The 16,799-nt window shown below is 53.8% G+C and overlaps 1 protein-coding gene across 1 annotated transcript; it reads right to left on the bottom strand.

Moving 5' to 3' along the window:
- Positions 1-1,781: 1,781 nt before the first annotated feature.
- On the bottom strand, positions 1,782-11,169 carry Crybb2 (crystallin beta B2). The gene is made up of 5 exons (XM_052754820.1): positions 11,116-11,169; positions 8,226-8,344; positions 5,449-5,581; positions 4,421-4,563; positions 1,782-1,999 (listed from the first exon to the last, which is right to left on the bottom strand). Exons 1-5 carry the CDS (start codon positions 11,167-11,169, stop codon positions 1,831-1,833), a joined length of 618 nt encoding a protein of 205 aa, XP_052610780.1. The 3' UTR covers positions 1,782-1,830.
- Positions 11,170-16,799: the final 5,630 nt, after the last annotated feature.

The following is a 16,799-nucleotide window of genomic DNA, read 5'->3' on the forward strand; positions in this document are numbered from 1 at the left end:
ACCTGGGTTTGGCTCCCAACACCCACATGATGGTTCCCAACCATCTGTAATTCCAGTTTTGGGGGACTCAGGGCCCTCTTCGGGTACCAAGCACACACAAGGTGCACAAATGTACATGCAGACAAAATACTAACACACATAAGGTGAAATCAATCTAAAAACATTTTTAATTAAAAAAGAAAAAGAAAAGAGGCATGGTCTAAGGGCAGGGTGCTAAAGTCCTTGGAACTCCATCCTTGGAAGTCATGAACCTGGTCTGGTGGGGTGAGGGACATCCTTGCCAGAGTGAGCTTGGCCCTTCTGTACACAGTTGGTTCTCTTCCATTGCTTGACCCTGTCACCCTTCCAAAAGGACCCCTGTGTCCAGAGGTGGCTGCCTGGTCTTGAACTTCCAGCCTGTGGAACCAACCTCTGGCTTCATGAGTAAGTCGCCTCTGGTATTTTGTTATAGCAACAGATCACAGACTGATAAGCCTCCATGGTTTCCCACGTGTCCATGTTGGAGGGGGTCCTTCTAAAGAGTGTCTAGATGGACAAGCATGTCCAAGCGTTCCTGCGGACTAAAGCCTTGGCGGCTGCCACCACCACCACCACCACCACCCCAACCCACCCCCGCAAAGCAGAGGTTTGCAGGGTCAGAATACACAGGAGATGACAGACAGAGCCGACAGTCCACGGACAGACTCTGAGTGGGGTTCTTCAGTGGCCCGCAGGCCAGCGGCTGCCCAGAGTGAAAAAAAAAAAAATCAAAGGAGAAACCGGGTCTTACTGCATTCAAGGCACAGAAATCGCCTCCAGAAAAAGTAAGAAAGTGAGCACTGAGACCAAAACTCTCAAACATCGGGGGTGTTGGAGACTGGATTTGAGTCCTGGGGTTCGAATGAACCTTTTAAGGACTGTGAAAACCGTGGTGGGGGTGGGAGCTTGAAATCTGAGTATGTTACATTTTAAAACGATATTCAGAGCTACCGGGAGAGAGGCGAAGAGCGACCCCAGCATCCACCTTGAGAAGAAGGCGGCACCGCCTGCCCGTGCCTGTTTTTTCCATGCCTGCTTACCCCCTCACGGGAACAGCACAGTTCTGAGAGGTCACCTGAGGTGAGGCCCGTGAACAAGGCCTTCCCTCTCCTGTGATGTGACCTCCTAGCTGTGCTCTAGGACGGCCACACAAGAGACCAAACCAACCCAGGGACAGAGGTGGGAGCAAGGGACACACGCAGACACGTGGCTAAGGCTTCTCCCTGGACGCAGAGGACGCTGCAGGGCCTTGGATCCTCTGGCAGAAGCAAAGTAAACCAAGAAGCCACGACGGAGCAGTGAGGGCGACAGATAACCAACCTGTCACCCACCCTAAGAATGACTGTTGGCATTATGTTGGGCAAGGACCAGAAGGTCAGCCACGCTGGCCATGTGCAAGGCAGGGGGTGGGTAAATCAGATAGACAGAGGATCAGAGAGGTTGCCTGTGTGTTCTAGGTCACACAGCTATGCAGTGGCGGAGATGTAAGATTCAATGGAGCCTTGCTGCAGTTAGCCCAGATGTTCATTAAGGGCCCTTTTTCCTTCCTTCCTCCCTCCCTCCTTTCTATCCTCCTCTCCCCCCTCCACCTCTCTCTCTCTCTCTCTCTCTCTCTCTCTCTCTCTCTCTCTCTCTCTCACACACACACACACACACACACACACACACACACGTGCACACACATGTGCCCCCCAGGCACACCACAGATAGAAGACCCACGGCAGACATGTTGCAAGCCACACTTTATTCACTCTGGTGTCAGGAGGCCCCGGGGTGGTGGGCCTGGCCCCTGGGGAGGGGAAGGTCGGGGCTCTAGCTGGAGGGGTGGAAGGTGCCTCGCTGGTGCCACTGCATGTCACGGATGCGGCGCACAGACTGCACCTGGGGGTGAGGGGCCCCGAAGTCACTGTTGTCCTTGTAGTCCCCCTTCTCCAGCAGGTACTGCAGGCCACGGTAGCCGGGGTACTGGTACCCGACCCACCTGCGGGCAGAGGCGGGGGAGGGGCGGGTGAGCTGGAGGGAGAGGTGGGTGGGGGCGTCCTGACACCAGGAGGAGGAGGGGGAAAGACCAGGACGCCACTTTCCACCCACCCCTCTGACTCTGAACCGGTGCTTACTTCCCTCTCCTGATGGGGAGCTCACTACCTCCCAACCCAAACCTTGTATTTCACACGGGCTCCTGCACCTGCTCAGGACAGTCCCATCTTGGCCCGGTGCCTAGCAGCGAGGCCCGGGGATGGGGAGAGACAACAGGAACCGTCTATCACCCACCCACCTTTAGAGCCTTCGCCAGGCAGGGTACCATTTGATGAAATGTCAAATCTTCCCCAGCCCAAGCTGAGGGACCTGTCCAGTGGACTCTAGACACTTCCATCCCTGCTCAGCAGCCCTGCACGCCATCACCTCCATCAACCACGGAGAGCAAGAGCGCCCCCCGACGGTCTCCTCTCACCGCAGGGCCGCGGTGCCGCAGCTTCCTTTAGATGCCTTTCTGGCCTTCAGTTCCTACTCTTGCCTTCAGATCTCGGCTCAAGAGCCTCGGGGAAGCCCCTTAGATCTGTGTGGACCCTTAAATGATTGGCAGTTGTCCCTCTGGAGGGTCGGCCACACCAAGCAGGCACTAGGTCCTCATCTGCCTTCGAATCTGGAGTCCCCGGCACAATTCACGGCACTTGGCAGCGACGGGCAAATTAAATCAGCCAGGGACAGATGCCTGGCTGTGCACAGAGGTTTACGCTGGTGGGGCTTGATGAATCCCAGGAAACCAGGGCACACAGGCTTGCTTTGTCAGGGGCACCAACACTGGGATTTAAAGGGTCCACCTATCTCTGGGGTGTGAACAAAAGCCAGTGGGTCTGACTGCAAGATGCCACTGGTGAGGGAACCTGAGTCCACAGTGACTGATCACTGCCTTGCTGCTCCCCCAAAGGCTTCTGGGACCACAGCACTCAGCAGCTGTGGCGGCCACGGGGCAGGGCATGAGGAGGGAAGCACTGAGGGTAACATGAAGAAAGGCTGGCGGCAGCCTGGTGATTCCCTGAGAGCTCAGGCTGCGTGGAGCAGAGCCCATGGGGAGAGCCTGGCACTCGCTGAACACCTCGGGATGTGGGATGAACAACCAGACCTCCCCCATCCCACCCAGCCCACCCCCATTTTCAGAGTGTCCTGTTCTTTCTTGATAAACTGCCTGTTTTCGCCATGAGTAAGTCAACTTCACAGGTGTGTTTATGTTTCCCGGTGTCTATGAGCATGACCTACATATACAACAGTGACAGTGTGTGTGTGTGTGTGTGTGTGTGTGTGTGTGTGTGTGGTAGGGGGTGAGTATTCACGCATGTGCGGATGGGGAGGGGTGAGCATGCCTGCATGCTCTCTGTATGAAGCCACAGAAGGACATTAGGTGACCTGCTCTGTCACGGTCCTTTTTATTCCCTCGATACAGGGTCTCTCACTGGCATCCAGCAAGCCCCAGTCATCCCCCTGTCTCCACCTCCCACAGCTCTGGGGTGACAGGTGTGATGTGGGCCACACGTGGCCTTTACATAGGTGTTAGGGATTCGAACTCAAGTCCTTGTGCTTATGCAGCAAGTGGTCTGAGCCGCAAAGCCCTCCAGGTGACTACCCTACTGCCATCACAATGTCATGAGAATAGTCATTACTGTTCAGGGCAGTGACAGAAAAACACATCTGTGTTTAGTGTGGGTGCACGTGTGTGCATGGGTGTGTGTGTGCATGTGTGTGGGTATGTGTGCAAAAATGTGTGTGTGTGTGTGTGTGAATGCATGTGTGTGTGCATGTACGTGTGTGTTCCAGAGTGTGTGTGCATGTGTGTGTGCGGGTGTGTGTGCATGTGTATGTGTGCAAAAGTGTGTGCATGTGCATGTGTTGGGTGTATGCGCATGCATGTGTGTGTGTTTCCAGAATGTCCCACTCACGGTTGGCTAAAAAGCTCAGCAACTGAGCTGTGGGTGTAGAATGCCTACTGTATGCACCACCCCAACACACATTGCCTGAGGATCCACCTAGGACCTCATGGGTGCCACGGCTCACAGTGAGAATTCCACAGGCCGGAGGCCAAGATCACGTGTCCAAGTGGAATTTCTCCTTGTGTCTGTTCACAGGCTCAGGGGTCCGCAGGGCAGAAGCTCCACTTCCTCCCTCTGAGCTAAGATCATTCCATTCATGGCACCTGCTGCCTCCACCTGCCCAGGTAGACGCCGGGGGAGGGGAGGGGAGCACAGCCCAGGACGGAACTTCCCACAGCCTACAGGCTGGTGATTCCCACCCGGTGATGTGAGAGTGGGTGGAAGACAGAGCAATGACACCCCCCAAAAAAAACCAGTGAGCTCAGGGCAGATCAGGACGCAGGTTCCCAGATGCTGAGGTCTGGGGTCACACTCACGTGCCGCTCTGCACCCGCACGGAAGACACCTTCTCCTGGTACCCGTGGGCGTGGAAGCTGGGCACATCGTCATCTACGATCTCCATCTTCTTACCGGTAAAATTGGGGTTCTCATACAGGATGATCTTGTGCTCTTGGCTGTCCTGCAGACAGAGGGGGTGGGTGAAGCCAACCCTCTACCCACCTCTGCCAACAGCCCACCTCATGGGAGGAGGTGGGACAAGCACCTTGGCTGGTAACCGGATGCCCACGGAGCGACTGGCATGGGACAGACCACCTCAGATCCTGCGCTCAGAGAGCATTTGGTCCTGAGAATCCAGGTTCCCTCCCTTCACTTCCACTTCCTGTTTCATAAACAGCAGCTGTGATACAGCACCTGCCTGCACACAGACAGCGTGCAGGCTTCTGGTGGCCTCAGCAGGTGCAGGGTCACCTACCATCTCCAGATCTACCGTCCCAGTGAAGAGGTTTTCCTCAATTATTATCCACCCTTTCAGCAGTTCTTACAATGTATGAGACAACTGAGACTCAGAGAGGTCAAGTGACTTGCCCAAAGTCACCCAGCTGAGAGGAGCAGAGTCCACACAAGAGCTCAGATCTTGGGGAGATCCAGTCTTAGACAGAGGTCTGGGAGGTGCAAGTCTGGCTTTGGAAGGTTGGGGCACATAAGTGAGCGTGGCTGAGTCCTTTCTCTACCCAACCGTCCACATGCTAGTAAGAATCAGGGTCAGAAACAGACCAGAAGCTCATTGCCTGAGTCTGGACTAAAGCACCTCCCCCGCATAACCCCAGGATGTCTTTAATACTCATGATTGCTAACTGAGCCTGACCCTAAAGGACACGACCCACAGGACAAGACAGCTGTCCTGGGAATGGGCTAGGAATGAGGGAGTCTCTGCCAGCAGCAGAACTAAAATCAAACAGAGGCTTAGGAGGCCAAATGCCTTTGGCCACACCCTGCAATGGAGGTCCTCGGCCAGAGCACAGTGTGGGTGGGGAGTCTCCTGGGCCCTGCCCCTCTGGCTTACCACTTTGATGGGCCTCAGAGAGCTCAGGGAGTCTGTCCTCCGGCTGCTGGTCCAGGAGTCCCAGCGTGGGTATTCACCCTTCTCAAACACAAACTGCTCACCCTTGCAATTGGCCTGCTCATAGCCCACCCAGCTGCAAGACAAAAGAAAGGGCTAGTGGGTCTCTTGCCGGGCATCCTGCGGCCGGCAGGGTCCTGGCACTCCACCCCGCTGCACTGGCCCCATCTCAACCCAAATACAGAGGAGATAAGTACAAGGTGACCTCGGTTATCCAGAACCCAGGCCTCACTGCCTTCCACCTCCTGCAGCACACAGGAGAACTAAACAATGAGGCTGAAGGACAGCTTGGCCACAGATGACAGTGCCTACCCCCAGTGTCCTAAGGCCAAGAGGATGCTGGGAAAGTCATAACCCGTTCCAAATGCAGAACAAGAACCCCATGACCCTATCTATCTAGCGCTGCTGGCTGGCGTCCACAGTGTTCATGCCTCGGCCTGGAGACCATGAGAGGACGGGGTGACCTCAGCCTGGAGAGAGGAGAGCACTATCAGCTGGCCACTGAGCACAGCTCTGGACTCAAGGTCATGCAGGTCACGGCTTCTTCCTCAGCAGGCTGCAGACTCAATTCTCCCAATGTCTCTCTACTTGCCTTGACACAAGACTCTAGCTCCTAGATTCATGGTAGAGAGATGTCCAGCGGCTGCTCTGTGCTGGTGAGAAACTGGGCTGGAATCTAAAGAGGTTTAGGTCACGTCTCTACAATGGCAACAGCCTCCTGTGCACCCTAATCACCTGCAGGTGACTCAGGACATCAGATGCCTTGGGGTCACTGTGCAAGGGACGATCTATCGCACTTTAGGGAGCAGAAGTGAGTGTGTATTTGCTTAGAGGCGATCCCCCCCCCCCCCGACACACACACACAACCCAGATACTTTCTGCTGCTCATTGTCTGAACCCAGGAATGTGACACCCATGGATGTGACAGGGTTGACTATAATCAACAGCACTCTCTTGGGAGGGTGTGGCCCGTAGAGGACAGAGAAGTAGGAAAGAGGAAGTGGGAACTTCAAATGCCAAGTTTCTGGGGCTTTCCAGGGCAAAGACAGACACTCTCCCCCTGCGTGACAACAGTGTCTGTTCAGATCTAGGTTGTCCGTGAGAGAGGCAACTGCGTCTGTCACAAGCATTTAAAGGACGATGTACAGTAAGTACATCCTGCGAGCCTGCTTCAGGCACTGTGTTCTTGAGCACAACAGTCAGAGCTTAGGCGTGACTGAACAAAGCTGTTCATCACAGTGGTGTTTACAACACCCAACAGCCGAGAGAGTGGGCAGATTGGGGAACACATACAACGCCACCATACATAATGACAGATGATACAGGTTCACAAGCTCAGCTGGACATAAATATACGACCAGGAGATCTGGCTTGAGGTGGCTTCCTGAGCTCTAAGCCCAGGAGTCTGAGGTGGGGCCCCGGATCTGCATCTAAAGAGTCTCCCTTCTGTGGTTTTGATGCATAGGGACCTCAAATTGCTCTGAAAGATGCCAATGTGAAGTGTGACTTACGACAGAGAGAACATTGTGGTGCCTTCTAACATTTCACAAAACACTGCATAATTCCATCCAAATATAATCTTTAAAAAACCCCACAAATACATGCACAAGAAAAAAATCTACATTTATACCAAAATCTTAATGATGAATATTTCTGAAGGGTAAGCTAAAGTCAAAATTGAGAGCAGGGGGACATGACTCTTTGCTAAGGTTTTTCTTTCTTAAAATTGAGCACATATTTTAAGCAATAAACAAGTTTTTTTTTCTAGAATTCCAGCACCAGGGAGTTCAAAACCCACCTGGGCTAAGTAGTGAGATCCTCAAAACAAAACAGAAAACAATTTTAAAAGTTAGTTTTAAAAATCAAGACATTCTGAGAAAGAGCGTTAATGTCTATAGAACAGTTTTGAAGGGTGAGGAGGAGCTCAGGGGTGGGAGATTGCCTTGTATAGGCGAAGCCATGGATTCCACCCTCAGTAACCACCCCCTCCCAACACACACAACTCACCAAACACACTAAAACTTATTTTCAATATTAAAAGCATGTTTGGGAAATTCTCCCATCAAAATGGCCAAAGCAGAGGAGGCCAGACATGCTCAAAGGGTGAAGACGTGTGTTCCACAGAGGCAGAGCCCGGTCCCCTGTGCATGCTAATAACTGCACGTGTGCAGCTCCGTTAGACTCGGGCATGAGTGGGCCGCCACACTCGGCACCTGCTGGTGCAGGACTCCTGAACCACCAGGCATACTGGTCTACTGACTTTCGGGGGTCACTGTGCCCCCAAACTCACAAGACATTTACAAAGGAGGGAGATGAGAGACACACACACACACACACACACACACACACACACACACACACACACACACACGGCCCTCATGCACCTCGCTGCGTGGTGAGGGGAGAGGCGGCCCCATGACTGCGTCCCTTTTCTCCTGAGTAGAGACAGGGCCTGAAGTGTGACAGCGGAGTTGTCAGCTACAGAAAGGGGATGGAATAACAGAGAGGGCAGTCCATGGTCAGACACCACACAACCTAGAAGTCCCCAAACCGGGATGCGACCCCAGCCTCCTCAGCACAAACTCCCTCTGGGCTGCCAGACCCCAAGTCTTGCGCCATCACGCACAACCTAGGAGCCCAGAAAGGCCAGACACCCCTAATTCAACATCCGATCACCAGACTGACAGTCTCCGACTCGGTAAGACCGCCCAGATACTCACGGTCCAGCCTGCACCAGGACAGAGCCCGCCTTCTCCATGCCAGTCTCCTTCAGGTTGGGGCAGGGCCCGCTGAGCTCATGGGAGTGACCCTGGAAGTTCTCCTGCTCAAAGATGATGATCTGGAGGGAATGGGAAAGAGTCAGACCATGGGAGGAACAGGAGGTGAGCAGTCAGCTCAGAGAGCCTCGGGGCTGCAGGCCTCCACCCCTCCGATTCAGAACAGGCATAAAGCGTGAAGTGAGGGCCGGAGACTTGGAGCCTGAAGGTGCTGCTCTCCGAGCCTCAGTTCCTCTGCCAGTAAGATGAGTGGCAGAGCCAACCAGGAGCAGGGAAGCTGTCAGGATGATGGGTGCAAAGGTCAGCTCAGTCACGAGAGAGGACAACATGGTGTCCTCCCATTTAAGTCCATGGAGTGCTAGAGATGAACCAGGGCCGCTCCACACGCCCAGCAGTCACTCTCCTCCTAAGCAATAACCCGGCTTCCCACAAATGCACCAACTAGGGCACCCGCTACGGAGCAGGGCTGGGTCCGTGGCCCGGACTTGTGTGATGTAGCAGAAATCCGTGGGGAGTATGCAAGCTGAACACACACACCAAACCTGGGATCTTGACAAAAGGTAGTCTCATGGCACTGATTCTGGGGTGCCACACCCCATATTCCAGATGCCACTCAGCTCCCAGGAGGTGTCACATCAGGAGGTCCAAGATGCCCCTCTACAGACACACGCATGTGTCTCCTGTGAACCCACACTTTCCTGGGTCCTTTCCCCCAAGCCTCTACCCCTGGAGGTCTCCAGGTCTCCCAGTGGCCACCCATATGAGACGGATCTTATTAGAAATCCTCCCCCTTGTCTCGGCTCTGTCTCCTCATCGCCCTTGGCAGGGGTCCTGCAGAAACCCCAATCAGGATCCCGAGACTCTGCAGAGTGAAGGGACCCACGCAAGGCCCGCAGCCGTGAGCTAAACACGGACAGAGTCCACATTCACAACTGAGAACATGGAGCCTTTCTAGACACTCCTCTCTGTCCCCCGGAGATGGGAGCCTGCAGCCACCTCTGGATGAAGAAGTGGACAGGAGAGGGGTGAGGGGTGGGTGCAGGGTCTGTGAGGTCAGCACTGGCTGGAGCAAGCACCTCTGTTTCCCAGGCTGGGGATTAGTGAGATCAAGAGAGCGAAGGGAGTGGCCAGGAGGGCTCCGGGGCAGATTCCACGGGCTCAGTTCAGCAGTCATGGTCACTGACCCCTCCAGGGACAGCAGCGGGGGACAGGCTCTGGTCCCCGGCTCTGTGTGGCCTGAGAAGGAACTGGGCTTTCAAGCTCTCTGCTTGGCAGGCCAGGAAACCTGTTCACAGGGGCGTTGAGAAGGCTCTAGGATATGGAAGTCGGGGCTCAGTGGCCATTACCTGGCCTGGGATATAAGGGCCAGTGGGGAAGGGTCAGGCTTCCTGTACACTTGAGAAGCCCTGGGTCCCAGGGGTGCTGCACCCTGCTGCTGGTGTGAAGAGGATAATAACAATAACAACAACAACATAATAATAATAATAATAGCTGTTATAGAGTCTAGATTCTTTCCTGTTAACCAACCTTTAACCACGCACTACCCAGTTCAGAAGCCCCTAGCTGCATGGCCCCGGACATGCACTCAGCGCTCATGTGCGCTGTTCATCGGAAACACAGATTTGAATCAAGGCAGAGTGGGAATGAACTGTGTAACAAGGGGAATATGAACATTAATCACCGGTTGCTTTTCACAGTTCCCGCTATGACTGTCGGAAGATCTTAAATAACGTGTGTGATTCCTACAATATATGCAACATCTCTGTACATCTGTGACACCCTAAAACGTGTGTGACATCACTGTATGTGTATGTGAGGGCACCGTATATGCATGACATCAGCGCCTATGTGACATCACAGCATCTGTGCATGACATCACAGTACTGACGAGCTGGACCCTGCACCCAGCCACCTCATTTCTCTTCCAACTCACCCAACTCGTCGACAACCTCAGGGCCTTTGCACATGCTGTTCCCACTGCCCTGGTGTCCTCACGGTTCCCTCTCTCCACGTGGTGGCTCCCTCACTGGACCCCAGGCACCTCCTCAGGGAGGCCCCACCGTAAGCATCAAGCTGACACACTGTTTGCTGTGTACTCCACCTCAAAATCCCTTTAACCTACTTCATGCTCGATGCTTTTCACTCCTGGAGGCTACGGTCCGCCTTAAGACAGCCTGCCGACGGTCACTCAGGGAACATGCAGCTCAAGGAGCCGGAAATGAGGAGATGGGGCTGGGCCAGATTGGGTGTGGCCAGCCTCTGAGAGGTGGGAATAAGCTCCACCCCCTGAGGAGTGTGGGAAGTCAGAGCTGGCAGCGGGGTGTGTGTGTGTGTGTGTGTGTGTGTGTGTGTGTGTGTGTGTGTGTGTGTGTGTGTGTAAGCTGGGCCTGGTGTCTGGGCCTGCACAATTGTTCTGTGTGTAACTGATGCTCCCCCTTCTACAGGCTGACGTTCAGAGAAGTCGAGCCACTGGCCTAGGCCACACAGCAGGAGTGGGGCTGGGAATCCTCTTCAGTTGGGACTGAGTCTCTTCCCCAGGCTTAGGGAGTCCCGTGGGCAATAGCTCGTGGGACAGCAGATAAGCAGAGGAATTTAACTCTAAAATTGGAAGCGGATGCTGGGCACGAGGGTGGGGTGGGGCGCAGGGAATCGGCCCCAGGTGGGCAGCTGGGGGAGACTGAGTCCCCGGAGGGCAGGGTGCAGAAAGGGCACCAGGAAGGGAGGAGTTGGCAACCTCAGGGCCTTTGCACAATGCTCTTCCCACTGTTCCCACTCTGCAGAGAGAACTAGGTGTGTGGAGGCCGCCTGCGCCTCCCTCCAGCAGGGTACCCACCTTGGGGTTGAGGGGCTGGGGCTTGCCCGCCTGCGTCTGGTGGTCTGAGGCCATGGTGGACTCTCTGGCGTCGAGGTGACCTGAAAAAAATGAGGAAGCCGCATGAGGACCTTGCTGGTCCTCGGCTTCAAGCTGCTATGGGAGCGCTGGGTCAATCCCGGCCCGGCCCTCGGCACTCAGGCTTTGCTTTTGCCTGGTTTCAGATTGTTCCAGAAGCAGCCACCTGGCCTCTGTCCCCCCCTTCACTATGATCCAGCCCCACGCTAAATGGAAGGACCCCCTCCCCCTCGGTTCCTCCCCGCTGCTGGGCTCCTGAGCTATGGCGTTATGTTGGGAGACTTGCCCACGTCCACTACCAGCTCACCGAATTTTCTACCTTCAAATGTTGAACTCAGTTGAGCTGGTCTAAATGTTTGCTCTGCCATCTGGCAGCTGAACAGCCACCCCTAAGCCCCGCCCTCTCCCTGTGCCTCAGTTTCCCACTCAGTACACCAGGAAAGCAGCAGTGGTCCCTCACCCTCTCTGTGAACTAGGACTCCGTACAACTGTGTGCCTCTGACAGGGCCCTGGAACACACTCTGCACCCAGGAAGGGACAGCCAGGGTGGCATGATTAGGGACATTTCCAGTGGGACTTAGTGCCACTGAAATCACTGCGCCAAAGAGCGGGTGCAGCTGAGTTCAGCACACAAGTTTTCCCCCAAGGCTGGCCCAGTGAAGCCACAACGACCAGGCAGGAGAAAGCTGGCTCAGCCACCTAGACACGGTCAAGGTAGGGCCACCTCTGGTTCACAAACGCATCTTCCTTCCCGTCTCCAAGCAGAAGAAAGGAGGAACTTTGTCCAGGCTCTGACTGTGCACCGGGTCAGTCTACTGTGTTGTTTCCTAACCCACGGCAGAGGGGCTTAGATTACCCCCTCTCCCCACTTAACAGAAGGGAAAACTGAGGCCAGGTGCTGGTCTCCGCGCCACACTTTGCCATAAGGAGGAAAGAAGAGCAAAGGGCCGAGCAAGCAGCAAAAGCCTTCTTACCAGATCGCCAGCCCCCGCGAGTGCCGTGAAGCCCGGCTGGTGGGAGGTGGTATTTATACCTTCCCCAGGGGAGCTGGTGCCAAGATGGGTGACTGCTGTGGCCCTGCGAAAAGCGGGGTGAGAATGCAGGCTAAGCCCACACCAAAGCCCGGGTCAGCAAATGCCCACAGACATTGTGTCTCCACACAATAATGTCATTAGCTTTCAGATTCGGCTGCGCCAGTGTGTCAGGCGGCCGGGCAAGAAGATGCCCACTTTGCATGCATCAGCCATCCCGCTGCCAGGACGGGGCCATGCCAGGTTCACGGGTGCAGTCACCAGGCCCGAGGGCACAGCAGTCAGAGGCCTTCTCAGTGTTACTGGGGGAAGCAAGCGAAGAGGCACTTCAGGGAGAGGCCAACATTCATTCATCCATCCACCCATCCACCCATCCATATACTCCCGTGCCAATCCACCCATCCACCCATCCACCCATCATGCACTTTCCTGACTAGTTTTATGTCAGCTTGACACAAGCTAGAGTCACCTGAAAGGAGGGAACTCCATTGAGAAAATGCCTGTAGCACGAATCTTAAAAGGTCTCATTAATAAAAAAACAAAGGAGCCAGATACTGGGGTGAACGCTGAATGATCAGAGAAACAGAACAAGCCACAGCCAACCTCACCTCGCCAGTTCCTCAGCTGATCTTGATTCCTCAGACTGGAAGCCTCTGAGTCCTCATCTGAATGGATCTCAGCTGAACTGCTGCTATAAGCCTAAAAGCTTAACCAGGCTCTAGTTCCTGGTCCTCACACCTTATATACCTTTCTACTTCCTGCCATCACTTCCTGGGATTAAAGGCGTGAGTCACCATGCCTGGCTGTTTCCAGTGTGGCTTTGAACTCACAGAGATCCGGATGGATCTTTGCCTCCAGAATGCTAGGATTAAAGGTGTGAGTGCCACCATTTTCTGGCCTCTATGTCTATCTAGTGACTATTCTGTTCTCTGACCTCAGATAAGTGTATTAAGGTGTACAATATATTGGGGGACACAATATCACCACAAATGCCTCTATAATATCTAACCGTAAGGCATTTTCTCAATTAGTGACTGATGGGGGAGGGCCCAGCCCATGGTGGGCAGTACCATCCCCGGGCTGGTGGTCCTGGGTTCTATAAGAAAGCAGGCTGAGCAAGCCATGGGGAGCAAGCCAGTAAGCAGCACCCCTCCATGGCCTCTGCATCAGCTCCTGCCTCCGGGTTCTTGCCTTGCTTGAGTTCCTGTCCTGCAGGGACAAGGCAGACCAGGAGGCTGGCTGAGGAGATTGAACTTCCAAGGTGCCCTGGCTGCCCACACCTACTGTGTGCCTAGGAACCTGTGTCCCCATGTGAGAGAAGTCTCTCAGAGCTCCACCCCTGGCCTGTCACTGCCCTGGATGCGTGTCCTCCAGAGTGCATGTCTTTGTGCAGTCCAGCCTCTGTCTTGACCTTCAATCCAAGGTCAAGCAAGAGAGAGGGGATGTGCTGAGGCCAAGATAGCAGACCCCCTGTCTCACCCATTTTCCACCCTCTCAACAGCCACAGATGCACACACACATACACACCACGTAGTACACAATACACATGCACGTAACACACCACACACACGCACACATGCAACACATAGTTGTACACGTACAACACAAACACACACATCTACACACACACAAACCACATGTACACAGTACACAAACATACACACATACACATAACACCATGTAGTACACACACACACACACACAATCACACACATACACACCACATAGTACACAAACACACATGCACATACACCACACAGTGTACACATACTTGCACACACACACACACACACACACACACACACACACACACACACCTTGGCCCACACTATTTCTCACTTGTCCCAACACTGCTGCTCAAGCCTTTCCCGCCTGTCAGTCATCACAAGGGCAGAGGTGCCATCTGCCCAGCTTGCCTTCTGTGGCATCTTCAAAGCCTGGAGCCCGACACAGACCAAGCAAGAAAAAGCTGGGCAGCTTGAAAGCTGCAGGCACTTGGCATGTGAAAGGGAATCAACATGGCGGTCCCTCAAAAACTGCATGGGGGTGGTGATGGGGTAGGCTCGGTTGGCAGAGTGCTTGCCTGTGGGCTCCCCAGCCAGAGGAGGACGGTGGAGCGTTGCCCATACCCCCAACATCTCTCGGACAAGAGAGCACAGCAGGAGTGGGGCCGCTCCCGACCCAAATCAGGCTTGGGCCTGCTAGCTCCACAGAGACAAAGGCCACGTCACGTCACGTCACGTCACGATTCTGTTCCTCCCCAGGGAAATGGCTTCCCAGAAATCACGTGACATCTGCTAATCTGACTGATAGGCTGGAAGAGTCGCCCCCTCCCTCCTACAGCACTTCCCCCCCCTTGACCTCTTTCCTCCCCTCCCCCCACTTAAGCTCGCCCCCCCCCATTTCAATAAATGAGTTGTCATCCGCAAGGGTCTCCCATAGGTTGTTCATACCTGACGTACTCCCTGCTGCCTGAGACCCTGCCCTCCAGCTTCTCTTCATTCCTCGACAAAAGCCGAGAAGAATTTGGGGACCCACACTTACCTACATGCACGGAGTTCACTCTGTGGCACCAAAGGAATACACACGTGTAATCCCAGTAACAGAGAGGGTAGAGGCAGGAGGATCCGAAGTTCAAGGTCATCCTCAGCCACATAGCGAGTTTGAGGCCAGCCTGGGCTACCTAAGACTCTGTCTTTAAAAGCTATTTATTTTGGTTGCAGTAGAGAAACGAAGTTGGAACTCACTGGGAAACTCCATCCTGGCTGGCGTGTTGAAGACGTCACGAAGGGCCACTGCAGGGAAAAGTGACTGGTGAACTCACCTATCGGTAGACCCTTAGTACAATATGATCTGTCCGCAGGTGCAATGGGGGCCTGGCCATTGTGGGATAACCAACTGCTCTCCAACCGAGTTCAAGGTTTGCTCCACAGAAGGAAGTTCATGCCCAGTACTGTAAACCTGGTCAAAAGCCCATGGCTGGGAGGGTCATGGGCCCTGGGGAGGAACTTACTGTTTTGCTAAATGGACATAGTCAAACTGCCTAAATGTTTCTATTTACAGCCACAGACCTGAACTCTCAACCTCAAAGAAGCTTCTCCCCGGAGCCAGCAGAAGTCGATGCAGAGACCTGTAACTGGTCAAAGTGCTAAGAAATCGGCTGAGTGCTCAGCCTGGAATGGAAGAACATCGCTATCTACCCCCACTCAAGGCTCAGGAAACATCAGGGAAGGGGGATGGAGAGAACGTGAGTCTGAGGATGGAGGAGAGCCGCAGAATGCTGTCTTGTGGACAACACAGGTCTACTGCACACACGAACCCACAGCACATAAGATCAAGCCACCCCACATTTCAGTACGGTTTAGAAAGGGATGGAAGAAGCACCACCCTTAGCTAAGGAGAGAGTGGCATTTTGATGGATGCTAGAGAAGGGGAGTCATTTTGCTTTTATTGTGTGGCTACCGGTGGGTCGCCCAGTGTCCTGGTGACTTTTTATTGTCAACTCAACACAATCTAGAACAGTGGTTCTCAACCTGTGGGTCACGACCCCTCTGGCAAGCCCCTATCTCCAAAACTATTTCTATTACGATTCCTATTAGCAGCAAAAAAAATATTACAGTTATGAAGTAGCAGTGAAAATAACTTTATGGTTGGGGGGTCACCACGACATGAGGAGCTGTTTGATGTAGGAGGACAAGGCCCACTGTGGTGGTGCTGTCCCCAGGCAAGTGGCCTGAGCTGTCTAGGGAAGGTAGCTGAGAACGTCAGAGATCAGCCATCAAGCAGCGTTCCTCCACGGGTGGGCTCTGCTCTGAGTTCCTGCCCTGACTGACTCCATGATGAACTGCGGCCTCGAAGCACGAGATGAAATAAATGCTCTCCTTCCCTGAGTCCGAGTGTTTCACCACAGCAACAGAAAAGCGCGCTAGGACATCCACGTAAACATGGACAGACATGGCCAGGCGTGCTGGCGCACACCTTTAAAAATCCCAGCACCCAGAAGGCAGAGGCAGGAGGATCTCTGTGAGTTCAAAGCCAGCCCTGGTCTACAGAGCCAGTTCCGGGACAGCTAAGGCTACACGGAGAAACCCTGTCTCAAAAACAAAACAAGCCGGGCGGTGGTGGCGCATGCCTTTAATCCCAGCACTCGGGAGGCAGAGCCAGGCGGATCTCTGTGAGTTCGAGGCCAGCCTGGGCTACCAAGTGAGTTCCAGGAAAGGCGCAAAGCTACACAGAGAAACCCTGTCTCGAAAAACCAAAAAAACAAAAAAACAAAACAAAAGACAAACACAACTTGATGTACCATGGCTGGCTGATATCGGTGGGAGGCCTGCCCATATCTGAAGAGGAACAGTGGAGGAGGGGCGGAGGGGGGAGGGGGAGGGAGGAGATGGGAGAGGGACTGGGAAGAGGAGAGGGATGGAAAACTTTGACTGGGGTGTCAAAACAAACAAAAATAAATAAACAACAACAAAAATAGGCAAACACACCATCCCCTTAGTTTTTAAATTTGCTTTTATTTATAATAAATCTCAAATTCATGTGCATAGAAAGTACTGTGTTAAATTTCTTTATGATTCATTATCAGGAAATATT

Source organism: Peromyscus californicus, unplaced genomic scaffold, assembly GCF_007827085.1.
Source record: "Peromyscus californicus insignis strain IS unplaced genomic scaffold, ASM782708v3 Scaffold_2__1_contigs__length_46816999, whole genome shotgun sequence".
NCBI lineage: Eukaryota > Metazoa > Chordata > Mammalia > Rodentia > Cricetidae > Peromyscus > Peromyscus californicus.

Bases quoted from the DNA above. Each gene is read 5' to 3' on its own strand.
- Crybb2 (XM_052754820.1), bottom strand. From the start codon at position 11,169: ATGGCCTCAGACCACCAGACGCAGGCGGGCAAGCCCCAGCCCCTCAAC. The intron at 4,564-5,448 runs GTAAGCCAGAGG...CTCTGTCTGCAG, and splicing joins CTCTGAGGCCCATCAAAGTG to GACAGCCAAGAGCACAAGAT. The intron at 2,000-4,420 runs GTGAGTGTGACC...CTCTGCCCGCAG, and splicing joins GTGCGGGTGCAGAGCGGCAC to GTGGGTCGGGTACCAGTACC.